This window comes from Pelecanus crispus, chromosome 1, assembly GCF_030463565.1.
Source record: "Pelecanus crispus isolate bPelCri1 chromosome 1, bPelCri1.pri, whole genome shotgun sequence".
NCBI classification, from domain to species: domain Eukaryota; kingdom Metazoa; phylum Chordata; class Aves; order Pelecaniformes; family Pelecanidae; genus Pelecanus; species Pelecanus crispus.
Genome location: NC_134643.1, coordinates 25,966,505 through 25,991,054, shown reverse-complemented (window position 1 = coordinate 25,991,054; position 24,550 = coordinate 25,966,505). Strand labels below are relative to the sequence as shown.

Below are 24,550 nucleotides of genomic sequence, written 5' to 3'. Positions count from 1 at the left end.
ACAGGAACAAGACCAGAGTTTTGAAGTGATTCACCCAGTCCCTAGCACAACCACGAGCACTGTTCCCAAGAAGCACAGAAATAATGACTGACCTTCAGAATAATTCACAGTATGTTCTTTGTACCAGCTTTTCCAAAAATTATAATTACTTAGAAGTGCTGAGTAGGAGTAAGGCAGACAGGCCAAGGTTCCTTCCAATTTTCCAATGTTGGGAGATGCCTGAATTATAGCACTACAGGCAGGATAGAAGATGAGGCAGACACAGAAGTCACTCATTGTTGCACTCTATTCAGCCACGAAGTTGTAGTGTCAAAGGAAGCTGGGAAGGAAGCACGAATCTATGTCTTTTGTCGCACAGAAAACCAATGTATATACGTGTCAGTGGGTCTGAAAAAAAAAACATTGGCTCAAGTATGCTGGATAATGTTTTAGAGGGGAGAATTAACTCCTAACACTGCAGCATAATTGCATCATTATACATGTTGTCTGCTACAAGCATTCAAGTCCTAAGCAAAAGTATAGTAAAAACTCAGAAGTCTAGACGAATTCTGTAGAGAAATCAGCACATCATGACTATTTAACCTCCCGTGGTCAATGAAAAGCTTGACCCAACAGATGTTTGTTAAACTCTGCTCTGCAGCATGCCAAATGTGGCCAGTGCAGAATGCCAAAACCAGCCTTTTTAGATGCTTATTGGATGACCTGGAACTCAGGACTTTTGACAGCAGTTGGGCTAAAAACGAATTAAAAGGAAGGCACGCAGCAATGCTGCAATTGAATGCATATGAATTGTACCACTGAACGGTCTTTGTTCTTTATCGCTGTAGCATTTCATTATTTTTAGAGCTTGCTGATATGCATGGTTATGGAACATGAATCAGGTCTCAGTAGTTTGTATTTTGTCAGAAAGATCTTTTTAGCCTGGAAACTGAGACATGATCATTTATTCTCTACATCAAGGAATTAAGAGGAGTTAGTCAATTCAGTCGTCTAGATTGAAGAGTTGAGAGACCTGAATGAGGCAGCATGGAAGTTCTTTAGAAGACGACTGTGAAAGTTGTCCAGCATTGCCCAAAGAAACCTCCTTCCCAAAGGAGGGCAGCAGGTCTCTATATTCAGAGGAGGACAGACTCCTCAGGAGAAGGATATAAAAATAAGCTTAGAATCAGGGCAACATCTGACCAAGAATGGGAAGGATTAGTCATACAAAGTCACAGGTTTGCCAGAATTATTTAAAAGACGGTAAAATCAAGTAATCCATTTGCTTTTTTTTTCTTGCTTTCTGGCTAAAAGAATGCTGTAGATCTTATCTAGACAAGAGTTAAGCAGCTGAGATACTGCCACAGATGGGGAGGGGGAAAAAGAAAACAATAAAACAAAACCAAAAACCATGAAAACATGAGGGTAAGTATTAAAGGAGAAACAGCAAGCCTCCAGAAAGGTAGCTGCAAAGTTCTGGAGGACAGTACCTGCAAATTAAACATAAATGCAGTATTTCTGTACTTGTTATGACAGAGAGCACAGGAACATGACATTGTAATCTTCTGATTTGGAAGACTGATATTGAAATTCAAGGCTGGGATGCACTAGCACACCGAGTGGATAAGAAAACCGTACTGGAAAACGCAGCCAGCATGGGAGCTGCGGTAACAGAAACGAGGTGAAATTCAGCACCCCACACTTCAGGCCAGGACTCACAAGAACTTCTGCGAGATTTTCGTTCTCCTTGGCTGCTCTGAGCTGAAGGCTCAGATGCGCTGCCTCAGCACGCCCCAGGCACTGTGCTAACGTGAAAGGCGACATGAGAAGGAGGGTGCATTAATTCCAGCTGCAAAACACACAGAGAAAGGCCATTAGGATAATCAGAGGAGGAGAGAGATGACTGCCTGAGGGACGGTTCAGAGCTTGGATTGTTTCATATAGCAGAATGAGACAACATCCTCTGTTAAATCCTTCAGGAAGGAAAAGCTGTTGTTTTAACTGAAGGGCAGAGATGACAGAACAACAAGTGGGTATAGAACAAACTTCAAATGCATTCAGTCAGGAAACAGAATTCTCACAACTATTAATGAAAAACAGCGGGGATACCTACTAACTGAAGTTTTACCTGCTTATAAAAGAGACAACAGGTCTCTCTTTTGGAAATGAGACTGCCTCAACCCAGCAGGTCCATTTGGAGTAAAACTACAATACACAGTAACTTGTTTGCATGTTGAAGGCATTCATCAGTTTTGCAATAATTTTGCAAGATAAGCTTTCCATCCCACAGCAAAGCAGTAATTTCATTCAGCCATAATACCTACCAGGGTACTTACTAGGTGTACCCAAGCTTTGTTAGCCTAGCTTTGCTACATGCTCTGTCAAAAGCAAAGCATTTAAGCAAACAGGTATCAGGAAAGGCACAAATATGGTAACAGAGCTGTTTGGCAGTAGCGGTGCTATTCCCTGGTAGCTCTTTTGTGATTCAGAAAGAATCTTCTGAACTGGCAAGTGGATAAAACACCCATTTTAACACAAGAACTATTGAGGGGAAACCTACAGATACCCTATTTGTGCCACTTTTCAGAAAAAGCCCTTATTTTGGTTTACTAAGTTGTATGTACACAATTTGCAAACACAAACTTGAAACTGCTTAGAAGCTCCTGCATCAGAAACAGTGTCCCTAACTCAGCCTATCTCAAAGCATTCACAAGTTTACAACTCCTCTTAAAAAAACCTCTCCTGCATTAAATGCCATCCCCTTTTTAAAACTGCATTAGTTTAGTCCATTCTGATCTTTCTCACTCTTCTGCACGAATTGCACAGATTTATTTACTTCCTACAGAAAAGAAACTTGAATTATTTCAATGTTTTATTGGGCTTAGAATTATTAGGCTTAAAATTAGCAAGCAACTTACAATCATTTTGATACCATTTTACAATTTTGATAGTTCCCTGAGTTCTGGGGTTTTTTTTACTTACTCATATGAATGGCTGTAGTGAATAAATATTCCCTGACGCCTACCTTAAACACACAAATGCACATACTGTCCAAGGATGGGTTCACTCTATTGACAAAACAATCTAGTTTCTCACTCTGAATCCTTCACCCTTACTGAAAGAAAAGGTTACAGGCTACCTATCTTCTTCTGATGTTATTATGCAATTCTGTCCATTTCCCAGGCTCTCCAGCATTACGGATTGAAATGGATTTGCATCACTGACCATCTGTATGGCTCAGAGCTTCAACATCTCACACCTCTTTACTCAATCTCTCAGTCTACATATCACTCCAGCTATTATAATCAGTATGCATTACCCCATTTACGTTATTAGCACTGAGGCAGTGTGATTCTGATCACTGATATGAAGAAGCTGTTCCACTCTAACCACATCACTATTAAAAATAAAATGGCCAACTTCTTCTTTGCCCCTCAAAGAGTGGCTTATGACAGCCGTGCTAGTTGCACTGTAGCCTCAGTGAAGTCAGAATGAGAAAAAGGTAAGAGCTATCTGCACAGTTGTGCAGTGCAGGGGGCTAATTTTTTTTTTTTTTGCCTCTTTCTTTACCACACAATCAGCATAGTCGTTTTCCTGTTGGAACTAATTATTTTTCCACTGTAGGCAAAAAAATACAAGTTGAATCAAATTAGGAAAATAAATTATCCTTCACACTGAGAACACATATGCTATGTTTCAATCCAGAGCAAGTTTCTGGAGCCAAGGTATAAATCCATCCTCAAATACAAAACCAAATCAGATATTTAAGTCTTTTGCCTGCAAGACTTAAAGAGCAGAAACAGAAAAGTAGAAATTCAGTGTACTAATTTCAACAGGGCACACTCTGAGCTAGCCCTAAGGAATCAGATCAATTCTGAAAGCTCAATATTAATAAAAAATAAAATCTCTACTGTTAATAGAAGCCACAGGAACATCTTTGCTTCCTTATCACAAGGTTTTAGGAGTTTCATTTTATATGAAGTAGCTACCAAACTGAGCCAAGCCAGAAATACGGATCTGCAGGGTCTGGGGTGTTGGGTTTGTTGTTTTGGTTTGGTCTGGGGGGGTGGTGAGTGGGTGTCATTCATTTTTAAAGAAAGTAAATGGCAATTTACAGTTTTTACAACAAAAAAAACCCAGAAAAAGGTGTTTCTGAAAAAGTAACAGTATTAAGTGATTTGTATTCAGCATTTTACACTCAATGTGTAACCTCTTTAAAATAGATTAGCTCATAACATGCTATGGAGTACTCATTCTCCTCCCCTCATATCAGTATCTACAGCATTTTTCCCTGCCCCTCTCATGCATACACACACACACACGCACTCTCTCCCTCCTTTTATATATAACCATACATATGTGTATTTTTCATGTCCCATAGGGAATTTGGCAGGGTGCAGGGAAGCAGGGGTGCACCACCAGCAGCAGGACCCCCCTGCCTCGGTCACACGACGTGGTCCCAGTCTCACTTCAAGCGCACAGGAGCCGACTGATTCCCCTTTTCCAGTATATGAATACATTCAGAGTTGCAACACACAACCTTACGGGACCAAGGAGATACTAATGAATTTATTGCAACACACAACCTTACGGGACCAAGGAGATACTAATGAATTTATTGCAACACACAACCTTATGGGACCAAGGAGATACTAACGAATTTATTGCAACACACAACCTTACGGGACTGAAGAGATACTAATGTATTTACTGGAACACACAACCTTACAGGACTGAAGAGACACTGATTAGTTTATTGAATCCCAGAACAAGTAAAAGATACTATGGAGGTTATGGATATTTCAGTTCTGGGTGTGCTCCCTCTGTGAACATGAATTCCACGTAAAGGGGGGCCTTGCAGATCAATCAGCAAGAATTAAATGTAATGCCTGTCTGGAGGGACATCATACAGCAGTGGGTTGGTCTCACAGCCTAATTACTTAAAGGCACTGTTGGCTGCCTCCATGCTCACCCCAGCACTTCGGGGCACCTCCAGCCTCCCACCTTGGCCTCTGGCAGATGCTTAGAAGCACAGGAAATTACACATGGGGTTCAATGCTTCCAAGCATTTACAGCTTTGTTATTCCTAATCTAAGTTTCTATAAACATGTCAAAGTAATTGAGGACCAGGGCTATTAAAAACATTCCAAGTTTATAAATTAAGGAGTGCCTAATTAGGCAGGAACACCCAAACAGGTGTCTGGATAAAATTTAACCCCTGATTAGCCCCTTTAAAAAATTGCTTAGGATAAAAAAAGCTCATTAATCAGGCTAGATTTCTTCTTTTGCAAGGAAGATGAATCTTTAAAATTTCCATTTTTGTTCTGTCAGATGTAATTTTCAGATTGCTGTTTTTTCAAGAACCTAGAAAAGAGAAATCACAGTCCATTTGGTGGCCCGCACACTTGACAGCAAACAGTTGCCACGCATACACATGCTACTAATCAACACAGAGAGGGTGCTACCCAAAGGCCCTCTCCAAGCATTAAAGACCTCACTCAACTGTATGAGCAGTAGACTATTGCAAAGCCAACTATTAAAACAAAATACAGTATGTCACCATATTTCATAAGCAGGTTCTATTGAAGTCATACATAAAAAAGAGTATTTGATATTAAAATGGAAATAGTATTCCTATTCTACCTGTCATTCTGCCCCCATTAATCTCTACCTCAGTACTAGAAAGTGTAAGCACAGCAACCTCTTGCAAATCAGTTCAGGTCTATCTCTGGGATTAGATTCAGTGGATGGCTCAGGGTGTCACAATATTTTCCAAGGGCAATTCATTTGCTGTCTGAAGATACTCTTGAAAATGATTTCTCAGTCATTAATTATGCATTCTATTTCTTATAATCAGTTCTTTTAATTAGTATCCCAGGCAGCTTTGCTGAGGATCCCACACTTTTAGTAATTAGGGGCAGTTTGTTGCCCCTAATTAACTTCAGACACAGCAAGACTCTATTACTTTGTTACTTCAGCTGTTTTTATGTTTGCATTGCATATTCTGTCCTGCTTTACTGGCTCAGAAAGGAGACTGCCCTCTTGTGCTATTTATCTCATTTAGGTTCCATCTCTCTCTCTTGCCTCTGTGTTAGTTGCTATATTTTAAATCTCTCTGACTCTCTCTGAAGTCACATCTACCCTGGCAAGCAGTGTGACACCAGAGAAGTGCATCTGTACAGTGAAGCAGTTCATGCTGAGGACCTAACACTCACCCTAAATGCATTTCAGGAGGCTTTACCTCAGTCCGGTTGCACGGACTTCATGTGCTCCCAGAATGTAACTTCTGGTTTAGCTTTGCCCACACACAGTCATATTCACGCGGTCCAAACCAGAACTCTGCAAGTGGGACACGGAGGGTGACTTCAAAGGATGCTCTTGATCTGAGCTAAAATGGTGGTGCAGTTGATGACGTTTTCACTGATTACATCCATTACCTTTGGGGATAGTCTTACTTTTTAAAAGTCTCGATCATTTCAGCAGATCATACTTCCACAGCTACTGGACAGTAGCCATGACCACTGCACATCAGCCCAACACCATCAGGCGTGGATTAGCAAAATAAAGCAGTCAGGTTTAGAAATAGATTTTTATAATACGGGAAGAACTCTGCCAGCCTGTACAGCCTCCTTCCCTTGTGTGCTGCTCTATGTAATTAAGTGCACTTGTAACAGATACAGCTTGTAATACAGCAAGAGGGTCATGTATGGAGGCTTTAGCCAGTTTACCAATTTTATCACATCTCTGTGACCTCTTGAAGCCCATTCCAGACCAGGTTCTGACTGACAACTGTAGTCAGCAAATTAATGTGTTAATAATAATCTACTAGATTTTAAATATCCAGGACACATAAAACAGCTAGCAGTTCAGTGAAAAACTGACTAATTTTGTCGCCACTTTAAATAAGTAATACTTCTCATTCTTACGTGATGCTTTTCATCTACAGACAGCAAGTTGTATTAAAGTAGGAGAAAGAGTGTTGTAATCCAGTTCCTCCAATGCATGAATCAAGCCTCCATAATCCAACGGGAAATGATTAGTGACCTGCTACACCACTTCAACACACACAAGTCTATGGGGCCAGATGGGATCCAAGGGTACTGAGGGAGCTGGTGGAAGAGCTCACCAAGCCACTTTCAATCATCTATCCGCATTCCTGACTAACCAGGGAGGTCCCAGTTGACTGGAGGTTAGCAAATGTGATGCCCATCTACAAGAAGGGCCAGAAGGAGGATCCAGGGAACTACAGGCCTGTCAGTCTGACCTCAGTGCTGGGGAAGGTTATGGAGTAGATCATTCTGAGTGCCATCACGTGGCACGTACAGGACAACAGATGATCAGGCCCGGTCAGCGTAAGTTTATGAAAGGCAGGTCCTGCTTGACTAACCTGATCTCCTTCTATGACAACGTGACCCGCTGAGCACATGAGGGAAAGGCTGTGGATGTTCTCTACCTGGACTTTAGTAAAGCCTTTGACACCATTTCCCACAGCATTCTCCTGGCTACTCATGGCTTGGATGGGCGTACTCTTCGCTGGGTACAAAAACTGGCTGGATGGCCAGGCCCAGAGAGTTATGGTGAATGGAGTTAAATCCAGTTGGTGACAAGTGGTGTTCCCCAGGGCTCAGTACTGGGGCCAGTTCTGTTTAATATCTTTATCGATGATCTGGACAAGGGGGTCGAGTGCACCCTCAGGAAGTTTGCAGATGACACCAAGCTGGGCAGGAGCTTTGATCTGCTTGAGGGTAGGAAGGCTCTACAGAGGGATCTGGACAGGCTGAATCCATGGGCCAAGGCTAATTAATTGTATGAGGTTCAACAAGGCTAAGTGCCATGTCCTACATCTGGGTAACAACAACCTCATCCAATGCTACAGGCTTGGGGGAATGGCAGGAAAGCTGCCTGGCAGAAAAGGACCTGGGGGTGTTGGTCAACAGCCGGCTAAATACGAGCCATCAGTGTGCCCAGGTGGCCAAGGCGGCCAGCAGCATCCTGGCTTGTATCAGGAATAGCACGGCCAGCAGGACTAGGGAAGTGATTGTCCCCCTGTACTCGGCGCTGGTGCGGCTGCACCACAAATACTGTGTTAGGTTTTGGGCCCCTCACTACAAGACAGACATTGGGGTGCTGGAGCGTGTCCAGAGAAGGGCAACGCATCTGGTGAAGGGTCTAGAGAGCAAGTCTTATGAGAAGCAGCTGAGGGAACTGGGTTGTTTAGCTGGGAGAAAAGGAGGCTGAGGGGAGACCTGAAAGGAGGTTGTAGCGAGGCGGGTGTCAGTCTCTTCTCCCAAGTAACAAGCAATAAGACAAGAGGAAACAGCCTCAAGTTGCACCAGGGGACAGGAGGTTTAGATTGGATATTAGGAAAAATTTCTTCACCCAAAGGGTTGTCCAAGCATTGGAGCAGGCTGCCCAGGGAAGCGGTTGAGTCCCCATACCTGGAGGTATTTAAAAGACATGTAGACATGGTGCTCAGGGATATGGTTTAGTGGTGGACTTGGCAGTGTTAGGTTAACAGATGGACTAGATGATCTCAAAGGTCTTTTCCAACCTAAACGATTCTATGATTCTAACTTTGAGGAAGAGCCAAGCAAGGACCACCAATAATACCAAGCTCTGTTCACACTATACCACTGTCCTTCCTTGCAATTTAGAAAGTAAAAAGGTCGTAAAAAGCAAGTACTACTCCTAAAATTCCCCACCCCCGCCTGTGGGAGGTGGGGGCAAAGAAAGGGCAAACAAACCTTCATCTCGCTGCAACAGCAGTCCCATAAGGTACTAACCATCCTACAGACAGGGTGCCCAAGTGAGAGCCATGTACAAAAATACTCACGTACACTGATACTAGTGGGTGACAGATCTGCAGATCACCTTTAAATTACATGGTTAAGAATGACATTCTTAATTTATTTCCTTTTCAGCAACACATGAGCAAAATATATCTATATATCCACAGGCTGCCAGATCTCATAATTCTCAGATTACCTTTATAGGATGTTCATTTTTTTATGTTCCAAGTGGTAAAACAGAAGGCTTATATACACAAAGCATAGGTAGTCACTTTCTAACATTTATTACCATGGAAAAAGGCCTGGAAGCATTAAATAAGGATAGCTAAAAACTTGGATGGCAGAGAAAAGACAACTTTAAAAATTGGCCTTAAAAATCTCAAGTGATGTTTTTAAAGTAATTGAATTTGGGAGCCAAAGCATTCTGTAAAGAACCCAAACCATATAAACAAGATTGGTAGAATTTGTATCACAGAGTATTTAAGGTAAAATGCTTCTAATTACTTCATAATTACATACTAGCACGCTCAGAACTGCCACCATTTATAGCATATATGTGATTATGAGAATGATACTGCATTTGGTGTTAAGTCACCACAAGCTGAATCTAACTGTCCATTCAGGCAAACCCTCTGACTCTGCAAGTTTAAGATTACTAGAAACAAAAATTTCTGGCGGAGTTTGTTAATTTCCATCTCCAAATACTACTGCTATTTGTTCCTCTTCAATCCCCACTGGTAAGAGACTGAAAAATCCTCTGCCTTTTAATGACACTGTAGGAAGGAAGAGAGAGTCAGAGGGGAACTGATTGCTAAGATGATTTAATATCAGATCTATATCAAACAACCACTTCTTCTTTATTTTTATTTCTTTTCTTTGCTTATATTCCATCCATAAGCAGATCAAAATTTAAAAAAAAATTAAAACTGGTCAATATTAATATTTTAACACTAATGCATATTTGATGTATTAAACAGTTGGAATGGTGAAACACTCGTAGAACACTTTTGAACCCGAAACAGATGCCAGTACCTTGCTGCAAGGCCTCAGCATACATCATTTAGAAATGAAGGAACTTTTGAGCAATAGGCACAAACTGGGGGTGCTCCCCATCAAGAGCCAGCAAGATAAATATTTGGCGTAGACTGTCTGGAGGTGGATTTTTTTTTTTTTTTTTTTTAAAAGAAAACTCGTGCATTCACCAGAAGAAAAACCTGAACACCTAAAACAACTGCAACTTTCTACAGAAAAAAAATCTGGGACCATGAAAATGCTGTTTTCCCCAAGGTACTATATCCTACCACTCTGATTTGCATGGACACCCAACTTCTGAGCACCAAGTTTCTCATCAACTCTTTGCCCTTGTTATTCTGTATTACACCGGCACGGATATTGAGACTATTCACTTTTCCCCAGCTTAATCCTTATCTCTTTTTCCTAGCCCAATATCTTTCTTGCAAACTCTTTTACCCAAGATATTCCTTCTTCAGTTCTGTTTCATACTGAAAAGCGTAACTCTCATGACCAGTGGATTTCTCTGCTACAAATTAATTCCTCTTAACTTTGTCATTGTCCTTCCTGAACAGTTCCTCTACTCTAAAACTAACTCAGTTCCATGTACTTTCTCAGTACCTTCAACCCAGTCCATGAAACTCTCCATCACTGATTTCCATTTCTCCCCTGATATTTGTAGATGTACGTCATCTCTTTGGAGATCTCATTTATGCACTATCTGAGCTTTGTCCTTTCTTCCATGTCCTTGTCTGTGGCCCAAACAAGTCTCAAAGTAGTATCCTAAGGATTTTTTTTGTGTGCCTATACTATCACTCAGAGTATCCCTCTAGCACTTTCATCAAACAGAAGCTGCTGGCCTCTATTTCCAAAACCCCACAGCCAAGACAATTGAACATAAATGAATAATTAATGCATGAGAGAAAAATGGAAACAGAGCTGGAGAAAAATTCTTGTACATTCACCCTTTCTTCTAATTTTTCTTCACCAGGTCATGTAGCTAAAGTAGTACTCACTGTAGCTCTGTTCATTCTTCACAATGCTGTTAATTAATGCTTTTCCCCTTCCTGACAGGAAAAACACTCAAGAACGTTCTTAAACTTATGCATACAAGTAATCACGCTTGAAGAGAAGCATATGCTTTATCTCCTCGCTGCAAAATAAATAAGAACCAGAAATAAATTCTTTTGGGCAAGTACCATCAACTTCTAGAGAATTTTAAACAAAAAATGAAAAGCCTTCAACGCTTATGGCTGTGAAAATAACCTTCAAAACGCAAACCTAAGCTGATGCAGTCTGGTACCCCCATACAAACACTCTGCCTCTCCTGCTGCTCAGAGTTTCCCACACACAGCAACAAACTGAAAACTGCCTTTTCACAGCTGCTATTCTGAAACCTGTGGGAATCAGCTGCAACGCACAAGAACTGGGCTGCTTTCAATTTGGTGCCAGCACTTCTAGGCAGAAGCAGGCATTGGAGATAGGCACTAGGCAAAGGGAACAGGAGTTCAGCAGATGCTGTTCCTCTCCCTGCCGCCCCTCCTGAACGGCAATAGCTAGAAACCAAGGAGAAGCTTGAGCGCCAGACCTGTACATACCACAGCCATCGGCAGGCAGCAAGAGGACTAAGTTGGAAAGAAATACAGGAGGCATTTTTACAGCCACTGTGCCAAAAAAACTGTATGAAAAGAGACTTAAAGATTAAAAAGTTTAAAAACCTCAAAGGCTGGCACCCAGTTCAGAGTCATATACTACCAGAGCTCAGTACAACTAAGTATAGGACCAGAGTCAAGGCACAAAGACTAGCACCCCAACACCCATCCCTCAATCAGCAGAGGAGAGCCAAGCACTTTCCTAGAAGAAGATGCGTCATCCCACCTTCCCCCATGGACACCTCTTGGGTTGATAAATGGGAAGCAAGTTCTGTGCCTGAGCTATTAGTTTTCCAGTTCTAGCAAGCACATGAATAAAAGGGAAGCAGCAGGAGAGAGGGATGTGTTAAGCTAGCAAAGTAGGAGACATCTACACACAAAAAAGAAACAAGGATAACAGGAAAATAGAACACGAATATGGAGGTACATTAAAAAAGTAAAACAATATATACCAAAACCAACTTCAGGACGATATTCACCAATATTAAAAAGAAATGGTACAAAGGCAGAAACAGAAAAACCATGTCTAATAAGCAGCATGCAAATGGACAGGTGACTGGTTAGTAGTGTCCCCAAACGTGAACTAGTGACAATAGGTGTGCATGGGGGAAGAAGGGAGGAAGTGGTATATTTGCTTTTACAGAAGTACATCACTCAGTGAATAGTCAACTAGTGACCAACAAGTACTTGCTGCTCTGGCAATATTCTACAGTTAAAGACAGCACAGGTAATGAATATTTTGATATGCTGCCCCTCTCCAGATACAGGGAAAGGAGTATGGTTCAGAGGGGAAAAGAGTATTTTCACCAGCTTTGTTCTTCCATGGCAGCAATGAGTATGTTTCTCAGATGATGTCAGAGAAAGTTATAAGGACAAGATGAACTGATTTGGCATTTCTGCTTCTCTGTCACCACTTACCAGTGGTTCAGATACACAAAATATAATGCAAGAATAAAAACTGCCTGGAAAAGGTGAGAAATGCAAGGCAGCCCAGCCAGCCAATTCCCCCATACTGTTCCTGCAGAGATGGCAACAGTCAGCTGATTCTTCAAACTCCCTTCCTGTCAGCTCCCCTGTAGAAAAAACTAATAAGTAGTCTTCCTCAAGCACTTTAAAATGGGGTATTTGCCAACAGAGTTAACACACTTGTCAAACTGTGGGGGTGACAGAAAGAAACAACCAACCTGAGGTCACTCATTCCAGAAAAAAATTTAAAATTGTCCTCTCAAATAATAATTGAAAAATAATCAAATTTCAAAGGCAAGTATGGGTAAAATAGGCAGGGAAAACAAACCAAGCAAGCAAAAGAAGAGACTGATGGATTTTTCAGCATAGTAAAACTAGGTTTGCAGACTGTCCCTATGTGTCCACTTCATTACACAGCTGTTTACCAAAGCCTCATTTTCCCAGCACATTGCCTAGCTTTTGGCCAAGCCGCACAGATAAATGCTGAGCTGGCAGGGCAGCAGAACAGTTTTAAGATTAAGACAAAACTCTGACGGATTGTCATTTCTGAAGTGGCATTGGTAACTAGAAGGCTCTGCTTCTCTCATCATCCTTCATTATTTCTTCAGCCACGGTTGACTCAATTACCCATCATGAGCAACTTTCCTACTGCAGGCAAGAACAACTTCTTCCCCAAAGAGCAAGTTCTGACTGCGGTAAAAAGATCCGTTTGCCAATAATCTTGTCTCAACATATACAGAGCTGCGTAGGCCACCATCTTAATGGGCTTTGACAGGATTTACCAGAATATTCTATCCTAACTTGACTGAAACAAAATACACGTGGCTTAGAGCATCATGACAAGGTGTTATCAAGGCATCTGTGATGGGGAAAAACAGAGAGGCAAATAAACTTGATTCAAAATTACTTTCTGAAACACTTCACAAAAAAATTAAAATTTGTAAAGGAAACATTGAAGGGAGAAATGGAAGACATCTTCCTAGAAAGCCCTTTAGCAGAATTTTGACCAGATGGCCAAGTTTTATAGCTAAGCTCTTCCTCTGAAATGTGTCTAGAGTTTCTGGCAACAATGGCTTTTGATGCGCTCTCCTTGCTATCTTAGCAGTGGGGAAAACAGCATCTTACGAAGCAAGCTCAGAAGCCAAGAGGCAATTTTTCTTTCCCAAAACCTGCTCAGCCAACCAATAAGCAGATACACATCACCAGCTCAAAAGCAACAAAAAGTGGGGCTTGGGGCAGGAGAAATAAAGACATTAAGAATAAAACTGTGATCCAGAGAATGAAGTCTATCCCTGTAACCAACACTTTCCTGATAAAGTTATTTAGCGGACATGTATTATTACAAACCTCTCCTTCAGAGGTAAAGCCCAAGAAACAGGAAAGAACAAACTCATGGAGTTCAGATGAAAATAAACTACCGAATAGTACCACTCCCACTTTTGAGTATTAACTAGAAGCCACTGTTTTTGTAATATACTCATGACTGAGGAGGTGGAGAAAAGAAATGGATGGAAAACAGGTCGGCATATATTCAGGAAGTAAACTCATTTATTTATGATTTCTAAACAGCCAGTTCAATTACTTCTGCTACTTATCAACTATGAAAGCAAGACTTGAATTATCAGCTTTGATGTACTAAGCCTTTCATGCATCAGGAAATCTTGTTTAGCATAGAAGTGTTACTTCTCTCCCAGTCTTGGGTTTACTGTGTGACCACTTGATTAGTAGAGTAAATTTTACAATGCTGAGGAAGAAAAACACTGGAAGAACACCTTTTTTGTCAGTTAATTGTAGCACTTTATTGTCCCTTCCTTCCCCAGGAACTGTAACTCCGATTCATCTCCCAGATACAGAACCCACCTTTGGCACACACTCCCCGAGTAAAACCAAGTATGTACAGACAAGTGTACAACTGGTTAGTATAAACCACAGTTACCACGGTCATCATCTAATCACTGGTGCTGTGTACATTCACATACACCACTTTCCCTTGATGGAGGACAGCCACACTGGGAATGCATTTCTTTTCACCACGTAAAATCCCATTCTGAGGACAAATTCAATCTGCTGGTTTGAGATTCAGTTTGGCTGGGGTGGGAGGGAAGAAGGAAGAGGAATGGGATTAGCTAACTATTCTCTTCTCTTTTGCTGGACTAGAAAGGAAGAGGAGCGGAGAGGCAGAAGAAGAAAGATGCTGAAATACGTTCCAGAGGACTCATTAAAATGGAAACTACAAAAAAGTGACAAAGTCTCTTTAAGCCAGAGACAGACAAACCTTGCTTGATAAAGGCATGTAGTGCATTGATGCATTAATATTTCTCTAAAAGTTTGGAGAATACATGACCAAGTGTCCATAAATATCTATTGAAAATATGTTACTAAATACATATTAGTTCTACTCTGTAGAACTTAACTCCCATCTTCGTCAGGATCCGTTACCCCACCTTGAAAAATCACGCCATGCTTCAGTTCCACATCTCCAATATTAGCTTATTCTTCCTTCTCCACCACAAATCTACCAGTAAACAAAGTAAGACAGGATGTAATAGTAGGTCACCAACTAACTCTGAACAGTTAAAAGAGAGTATTTCTACCACATATCCTACAGATTAAAAAGAAATGCAGCCAGATTATAAAAGGATGTGTTTCAGCAAAGTCTGGGGTAAATTACATTGAATTTGGCATTAAAACCAAGTTAGCAGAGTTGATGGACTCTGGTCAATTATGATAGCTCTTTTTTTTTTCTTGAAGTTTGATTTCTTTTTTTTTTAAATTAATCTTATCTATCACAATAGAGCTGAGCTAATTTTACTTAGCGAGAAGAAAGAAGGATGAGAAAAGACAGCAGAGGAGTGAAACACTGCTTGCATTTAAAATTCTTTATGTTAATTAGCATAACTCAGTCCATTAAGTATGATGGTTTCGAGATACCGTATAGTACATTTTAATCTGATACTGAAGCAAGAACATAAGAAGCCAGCCATATTGGAAACCGCTTCCTTACTGACATTACAATGCAATTGAGGATATTTGATCTGTGAATTCCATCTCATTCCCTTACTGGATAATATGTTCCACATTAAAAAAGAAGCAAACTGCATTCTGCAATATTTGCTCAGCAATATGCCAAATGAACTGGCAGAAAGAACAAATTACTTCTGCTCTCAAGCAGGGTGGATACTATTCTTGGGTTATCAGAAAGACTGCTGGTGCAAAAGCATTACGAAGAGTGCACAACCAGAGACAGGCAGACTGGGCTGGAGGCTGGAAGCACAGAGCATCGCAGATTCTGGTTCGAAACCATACCTTGGATCCCTTATCCACTGATGATGGACAGGGCGTGTGGTAGTTAACGGCTCCAGTAAAATAACACAGGTAGGGAATCTCAGTCCAGCTCGCAATGGACAGACAGCCACATAACTGAAGTCAGATGCGAAGCAAGAGAGCAAGAGATTAAGGGACAGTCCACATCTGTATCGCATCTTGGTAATGATAAAATTCATTCAGGAAATAAGACAGACTTTTACCCAATGGAACACAAGTCCAGCTGTCCAAATCCAAAAGTTTCTTACTACAGGACACAGCGTAAGACAGGTGGTTGCACTCTCATTCCTAAGGCTGACACGGGGCCACCGGGCAGCACAGAGTGCAAAAATTAGAGCACAGAAGAGGGCTCCTTCGTATGGCTCTCGGTGCTCCTGAACTATCAAAGCAGGTTTTCTGAACCCCTAACACTCAGGACCAGCTCTGCTACCCTACATTCAGTAATTCATTGGGTAGTATACCAAATTGTCAAATAAGGGGAAGGATGTTTATGTGCATTTCATTACTTCTAGAGAGAAGCGCAACTCCTAGACAGAATTCTTTATTGTGTTATGTTTTACTTAAAAACACTAGTTCCTGACCAGCAAAAGACAAATCATCCTTGTTCTGCAGCTAAATTCCTACACATGACAAACATCTCTTTCTACATATAGTAGTTAAACCAAAAGTCAGAGTTCACTTAAAAACAGTAATTAGCAAGAGTAACATTTAATTTTAGGTATCAAAAGTCAATTCGGTCAATCAATTTGTTCATGGCTCATATGTTAAATCCACAACTGTTGTATTTCTGTATTTGCTGCACATCAGCAATCTCTTTTCATACATCTTATTAATAAAAATAATTAATACTGTAGTTATTTTTAAAACGCAGTTCCTATACTTAGTGACTGAGATCAGTGAGAACTTCTAAATGTTCAGTATCTTCTGCAGTCGATGGCCGCAAGTTTTAACTTGGAAGCCGATTAGGAAAATTTCATCAAGAAGAGGGCAATGCAGCACCAGAGCAGGTCACACGGATGGGTTGCGGGATCTCACCTCTGGAAGCTTTTGAGCCTCCTGCTTGAACCTAGACTAATACCACCACTACATCAGGTCAGCTTTGGCTTTGTCCAGTGGAAGGTCACACTCAGATGACCTCCAGCTGTCCGTTCAAAACAGCATTTCTATGATGACTCTGTTTTGGGGCGGGGAGTCCTCAGTGGCATGGTGAAAATTCTCGTTTTGCCAGGTTTTCTTTGACTTCCTGCTTACAAGATGTCTTTATACAGGCTTCACGGTTTAAATACCTAACACTTGACAAAAACAAAATGTTCTTCCAGAAATAATCTTATTATTACCACCACGCTAACTTGTCAGAGAATTCACTAAGCACAAACTACCTATAGCAGGCATAATTCAGACACCCCAAAACATTTAATATTGGATTTTACAAACCCTTAGAGATATGGAAGTACCAAGATCAAAAAAAGCCAAGTGGAACTGAATTCTTTCCCTCTGGAAAGTGATGTGGAAAGGGGGAGTTGTTTCTCTTCTGTTTTGATTTGTGTTTGTTTGTTTGTTTTACAGAACTGAAAGGGAAAAAAAAAAAAACAGACAAACAAATTATTTAGACCAAACATTTCAAGAACTAAGTGGTTATTTGGAAATGCAGTGCCTTGGTTCAAAACTTTTAAGTATTCTACCTGTTCAATAGCTCAGAAGGAACAGAATAAGCACCGTTACAGCATAAACACCTACCACACACCTGCCCCTTCTCAGGAGCTCGGCTCGGATGTACAAGACGCAGAGAATACTTGTGGTCAGCCTTCACTGGCAGGCCATTCGCATCACAAAACACGCGTGTTAATTGCTTCTCTGTCCAGACAGACCGCCCTGAATAATTAACGAAGCGGTCTTCTCGCTCACCTCTGCCTCACGGCTGGATTTGCTGGAGGTGGGCGCCGACGGCCGGGGCGCGCCGCGCAGGGGGCAGCTTGGGCTCCATCCCCACGCCGCGCCGAGCGGCAGCAGCACCGCTCCCGCCGCAAGCCGGCCCCAGCGCCCCGCCGCCCGCACCCTCCGCACGCCGACTTGAAGCGCGGCTCGCAAAACTTCCAGGACTTTGCCCCTGACGCCTTCCTAGCTCCAGGCGCCGCCGCGGAGAAGCCGCGCTGGAAGCCAGCCCCAGCCCCGCAGCGCCCGGCTCCAGCGCCGCCTGCGCTTGCGGGGCCCCGGGGGCCGCCGCCGGGCCCCCCCACCCCCCCGGCGCCCAGCTCAACCTGTTGCGGGCCCCAGCGCGGCGGCGGCGGCGGCTCCTGCACGGCGGGGGCCGGGGGCGGCGGGGGCTCACCTTCTGCTGCCGGCGGGCCATGTCGGTGGGCTGCTTGGCGTTGAAGGGGTGCGCGATGCACCTCGCGATGAAGACGTAGAGCTGCAGCCGGAGCCGCTTCTCCCGCTCCTCTCGCTGCAGGCGCTCCTGCTCCTCCCGGCCCTCGCTCAGCACCGAGGGGCTGGGGCTGGGGCTGGGGCTGGGGCTGGCCGCCCGCGCCGCGCCGCCCTCCCTGCCCCGCGGGTCCCGGGCCGGCGGCGGCGGCAGCAGCAGCGAGCCGCCCCCCGCCGCCACCAGCACGTCCCGCCGCTCCTCTTCCAGCACCTCATCGGACTCCTCCTCGCTGGAGGACGGGTCCAGCATCGCGCTGGGCGGGCGCGCCCCGCGGCCGGGCGCGGAGCGAGGCGGGGAGCGGCGCGCACCTTTCCGGACACGTCGAGTTTACACACGGACTGTTTCCGACCGGCGGCGGCCGCCGGGCGGGAGCGGAGGGGCGGGGAGGGGAGGCGGGGTTTGGGAAGGGGGTCGAGCCTGGGTTGCCGTGGGAATTGCTCCGAGCGGCTCCCGGCGGAGGCGGGGCCGGGGCCGGCCCTGGGCGAGCGCCTCCGCCCGCCCCGGCGAGCGGCAGCGGCCCGCAGGTGGCTGGGCCGGGCGGGGCCGCGCTGCACCTGCCCCGGCTCGCCTCGGCTCGGCTCGGCTCGCCACGCCACGGCTCGCCACGGCTCGGCTCGGCTCGCCACGGCTCGCCACGGCTCGGCTCGGCTCGCCACGGCTCGGCTCGCCGCCGACCCCCAGCTCGCTGGCATCCTCTGCCGTGTAGCGTGGGGGAAAAACGAGAGGCGTCTCAACTGGCTCCAGAGAAGGAAGCCACCGAAACCATGCCTTCCCGAGACGGGGAGTGAGCTGGGGCTGAAGCCTGCGTTGCTCTCACAGGGTACCCCTGTTGCGAGCCTGCTGCTGCGAATATAGGTAGTTCGCATCCCTCTGAAATGGTTGTGCCGGGGTGTCTGCGGATCCAGCCAGCCTCATATTCGCAATGGTTAACTTCACAGTTAAGGCTGTGAGAAACGCATGAAAGCCTACCACTATCACTCTCTAAAATGAAATTTAAAAGCCCTCACAATGTGAAAGCTGAATTTCTGGAGTCTGATCAGGGCCCCGTGGAAAGGTAGCACTGGGGAGGGAAGGCACAGCAGATTGCGCATGGATCAACAAGTCCATCTCTTGCTCCCTACGCACCCATGCATGGTGGCGCTGGTACCAGGGAACGGGGAAGGACCAGGGGCCAGGAGGACAGAGCTTGGAGGGACGGACTGGCTCACAGAAAGGCAGTGTCCCTGTGTGCTGCTTTAAAACAATGGCAACGGAGGCTCTGCCCGCGCAGCTCGAGGCCTCTGCTCATTAGCAGTGGCAAATTTTCAAAGCCCTGAATGGAAACTCAAAAACTCAGACAGCCTACGCCGTTCTCACTGTATGAGCTGGGCTGGGTTTAGAGTGGTGAAAGGCTCTGGTCCATTACCAATATTTTGAAGTGCCCAGTCCTGCAGTAGGAGATTTAGGAAAGGATCTTTAAAGCTGGCAGTTACCTCCTGAGTGAGCCAGCTTTCAGAAGGTGAAATTCCTCCTGCTGTGGGCAGCAGCTGTTGGCTAGATGGCAGTGGTAAGCACCAGGAGCCTGGGCTCTGCCTCTGGATCTCTACCAGGGGAATAAGGTGGAGCACTGAGGGAGAGCCATGCTGACAAACACTCTGGCTTTCTTGGAAGTTTGGGTGCTAAGTGTAGCAGTCGTATAAAAATAGGGGGGTTATTTATATGGTTGGCTCGTGTCCTTAACATTAACTGATAATAGTAGGCAAAATTTGTGAAACGCAGAAAGGCAGTCAGGGAAAAGCATGAATGTCAATCTGTTGAACATCTCTGGTCACATTTCCTTAGTGCAGGAATAGGGCCAGTTTTCATGGGTACCGCCACCACCAGTTACATGTCAGTGCTTGTGTTCCCAGTGTATCATTGCAAATAGTGCTAGTCCTGTAGTAGATGAGGTAGTTCCATAAAAAAATATGTAACTGGTTACCGTAAACTACTTTTTTGCTAAGAGGAACACAATGTGTACTCAGATTTGTGGGTGCGTTTTGCAATAACTTGTTTGCATTCTAATGGCAAATAAAAATAAAGTAACACTGTAACAAACTTGCCACCAAAGATATGCAAAGCACCAGTTGGGATAGGAACGCTCTGAAACTTCAAAACAGTTGGGTCCCAAACATTTTTAAATGTAATGGCTCAGTCCAGCAGTGTCACGTCACAACTACTGCTGCATTATGGCCAGGATTATAGTGTTATCATACATAAGATTACAAGATTCTTCTTGATAGAAAAGATCATGTTTCCTCCACTAGCTGCCTGCACCTTTTTGGAGGGAAGATATCTCTTATTTTCCTTCATGCTTTGTATCAGAATCACAGAGTTGTTGAGATTGGCAGGGACCTTCTGAGATCATCTAGTCCAACCCCCAGAGCAGGGTCACCTCGAGCAAGTTGCCCCGGACTGAGTCCAGTCAGGTTTGGGATATATGCAAGGATGGAGACTCCACAACCTCTTCGGGCAACCTGTGCCAGTGTTTGACCACTCTCACAGTAAAAAAGCTTTTTCTTATGTTTAAACGGAATTAATTTCCTGTATTTGCTTCTGTGACCACTACTTCTTGTCCTTCCCTGGGTACCACTGAGAAGAGTCTGGCTCTGTGTTCTTTACTCCCCTCTGTCAGCTATTTTTATACATTGATAAGATTCCCCTGAGCCTTCTCTTCTCCAGGTTGAGCACCACCATCTCTCTCAGCCTCTCCACATAGCTCACATGCTGCAAGTCATTAACCACCTTCCTGACCTTTCGTTTGCTCCAGTACGTCCATGTCCCCTTTATACTGCAGAGCCCAGGAGTGGACCCAGCACTCGGGATGTGGCCTCACCAGTGCTGAGGAGAGAGGAAGGATCACACCTTTGACCTGCTGGCGACACTCATCCTAATGCAACCCAGGAGGCTGTCAGCCTTCATTGCTGCAAGAGTGCATTGCTGGCTCGTGTTCGGCTTGGTGTCCACCAGGACCTAAATCTTCCCGCAAAGCCTATCAGTCAGCCACCAGCCTGTACTGGTGCATGGCGGTTTTCCTCCTCAGGTGTAGGACTTTGCAATTCCCTTTGTTGAATTTCTTGAGATTCCTGTTTGCCATTTTCTCCAACCTGTTGAGGTCCCTCTAAACAGTCACACAACCATGTGGTGTATCAGCCACTCCTCCCAAGTTCATGGTGTCTACAAACTGTCACTGGGTGTGCTCTGTCCCATTGTCCAGGTCATTAATGGAGATGTTAAATGGTATTGGTCCCAGTATCAATCTATGGGTACACCACTGCTGACTGGCCTCCAGGTGATCTTTGTGCTGCTGATCACAACCCTCTGGGCCAGGCAGCTCAGCCAGTTTTCACTACACCTCACTGCCCACTTACCTAGCCTGCGCTTCATCAATTTGTCTATGAGGATGTTATGGGAGGCAGCGCTGAAAGCCTGGCTGAAGTCAAGGTAAACAACATCCACTGCTCACCCCTCATCCACCAAGCCAGACATTTGGTCATAGAAACCTGTCAGGCTGGTCTGGCATGATTTCTCCTCCATAGATCCATGCTGGCTACTCCCAGTCACTTTCTTGCTTTGAATATGTTTGGAAATAGTTTCCAGGATTATTTGGTCCATCACCTTCCCAGGGGTCAAGGTGAGGCTGACTGGCCCATCGTTCTTTTTTCTTACCTTTTCTTTCCTTATTTGGGGAGAAAGACAGAAACAAGAACAATTTAGATTTTGTTTTCTATCAGACCAGGCTCAAAATAGAATGTTCTCAGTTTGGAATTGACTGCATCGATAAAACGAATTGACAATACCTATTAGCATATCTAACAACTTAGGATGAACAGTCTTACTTTCTGCAGCTACTTTTAACACAGCACTTTATCTGGTATCGTGTGTTTCCATTCTGTAAAGCCACTCGCATCCAACATTATTTGAGTTTTTGGTTCTGCTCTCTTGTTGGTTTTTGGTGCTATTTTTTCGTCTGGTGCGTTTAAATGTAGAGTATCTTCTTTTATATTTTAAGCATTTCTGCAGACCACGAAAGCCACCCTTCCTGAATTCTCTTTGTCTACTTTACTGATAATGCTACCATCAAACGTTGGTGGCATCAATCTTGTAAGAATCAGTCAGAACTTGTCCCTGAATTCCTCAGATGCTTGTGTTCAAATGCTGCTCAACCGGTTAATGTCAATGCAAAATGTTTATATTCAAATACCTATAAGCTTAAAAATCCAGCCACAACAAATGAAAAGTCATTCATTAGTTCTCATTAAGATAATCTAACCAAACCCTGGTTATTTGTACTTTCTCTTCGCTTTGCCCAACCTCAGCACAGGTTTATTTACAGTTGCACTCATTCAAGTGCAATTTTTTCTGCTTAGATGTTATATTTTGCCTAATTTAGCTTGTAGAGCATATTTATTTTAACAAAATGGTGTTAAGAACTGGACTGTCCTTTTTTATATAGCAATGAAATGAGGATTTTGTCAATAAAGCTTTCTATTTAGGGGATAAGAGAAGCAGTAAAAATAGTTAGTGGTGAAAAACACAGATTTGAATGGATGTAAGATTTTTATTTCAAGATGCAGATAAAAATTTTAGCTATGTTTTCAAGTCCTTCATTTGGGAAAATATGTGACTAAGAGTAAAGTGTATAAGAATATATTTATGCTCAGCAAAGATTTCCTATTATAGAATCAGTGTCTTGTAATTCACTTGTAAACTGTCTTTTGGTCATAAATTCATTATTATTTTGAGGCTCAGTAGTTCACAGTAATGAGTGTTAGCTTCATGCAGTGCATTGCCAGGTTAGACACTTGTACTGTTTTGCCCTAATGCTTTGGATTACCAAATCATGTGACTAAGCAAGAATGTCACCTTATGCTATTTGTAAACAGGTCATAGCCAAAGACAGACATAACAGTGATGTTTCTAAGGTGCTTTGTAATTGCTTTACCATGGGAATGTGCTACCCCAGGCAGAACTGAGTGGTGGATGAAGTACTGCCTCTTCCTTTGCCTTACCCACTGTGACCACCATGAACCTGTGGAGAAAAATTTGAAAGCATGAAAGAATACTGCCAGAAAAGTACAGATCCTGAAAGTGAAGTAGAAGAAATAACCACATTTTTATGATTATTTTTTAAATAATATGATGGTGAAGCTGAGCATGTATTGTTTTTGTGGCCTGACTTTCAGTTTCTGAAGGGGTCTGACTGTTGACACTATTGTCCATTGATATGTATGAGTTTTTGCGCAGGCAAGAACACATAATGGAGATGCTGTACGGGTGTATGGAATAGGTAATGTGGATTTACAATCCACCTGGAAGCGTATAAGTTTGAAAGTGCAAAAGAGCTTACATTCTTTGTGGTGAGCAGTGTCCAACAGGTCTTTCATAATGATAAATTTATCAGCATTTGTGTGCTACCAGTGTGCAGTGCTCAGCTCTACAGTGTGAGAAGTTTGTGCATAGCTGATGTATTTCCCAGTCCTCCAGCTTTTCCATGCAGCAGATTATTTTATTCCTTTGTGAAGAGTTTGCAGGAGGTGGCTAGAATTTCTGGAGGCTTCATTTCTGGAATATAAATTAATCTCATTTCAGGAACGCATTTCTCGCAGAGGCATGTCAGATGGTACCTCTCCATTACTTGCAGGTGTTCTGTGCAGATTCAAGTATTTGGATGGGAATTTGTAGAAAGAAATCACTAACTGACATTGTGGTGTTGGCCATACCTAAAATGGGTTTGGCAGTAGTAACTAAGTGTTGCAATGAACGGAGCTCTTGAGCTTGCATTGACAAAATAAACGGAGCTTTCCCTGAAAACCAGGCTTGCCACCTATTTACTTCGTAGCGGGTCTCAGTGTAGCACTATATAAGTGGTGGAACTCTCTGCATAAATATTCACACAGCTTCTTTCTGATGCCTGAAAAAATGAGATTTATTTTTTTGGTCTGTGCAACCACGCAAGCAAGTGGCAGAACACTCCTAGGCTTAGAAGATGGAGAAGACATTACATCATGTTTTTATTGCATTCTTGCAGCAATCATCATGCTGTTACTCTGCTGCAAAGTCTTTCTTGTCCACCACAACCTCTTGCATTTGCAGACGATGGAGTATATTCTTCTTCTCCTACTTAAATCAAACACCCTTGCTCCACTGACCTATATCAGAATTGCAGAGCTTAGGAAAGTGTACCTCCCAAATTATTCCATTTGGTTTGACTCCCTAAGAGTAATCATTAAACAAAATGGCCTTTATGTCCTGATATTTCCTGTTGGCATGCCAGAACTGGATGCCAGTGTTCATGAGCTAGATAGGTCTCAGACGAGAGCATAGGGAGGAATAAAAAGCATCCACATGCTTGATTCCTAACTAGCTTTTCTAGCCCTTAAGAGAAA

The 24,550-nt window shown here is 43.5% G+C and overlaps 1 protein-coding gene across 13 annotated transcripts in view; it reads right to left on the bottom strand.

Annotated features, from left to right (window-relative positions):
• CADPS2 (calcium dependent secretion activator 2) overlaps positions 1-18,392 on the bottom strand; it is a 335,485-nt gene extending 317,093 nt beyond the window's left edge. For all 13 annotated transcript variants that reach the window (XM_075727943.1, XM_075727950.1, XM_075727951.1 and 10 more), the window contains exon 1: positions 18,051-18,392. In XM_075727943.1, the coding sequence (XP_075584058.1) occupies positions 18,051-18,392 (342 nt within the window). The remainder of the gene's footprint in view (positions 1-18,050) is intronic.
• Between the last annotated feature and the right edge of the window lie 6,158 nt (positions 18,393-24,550).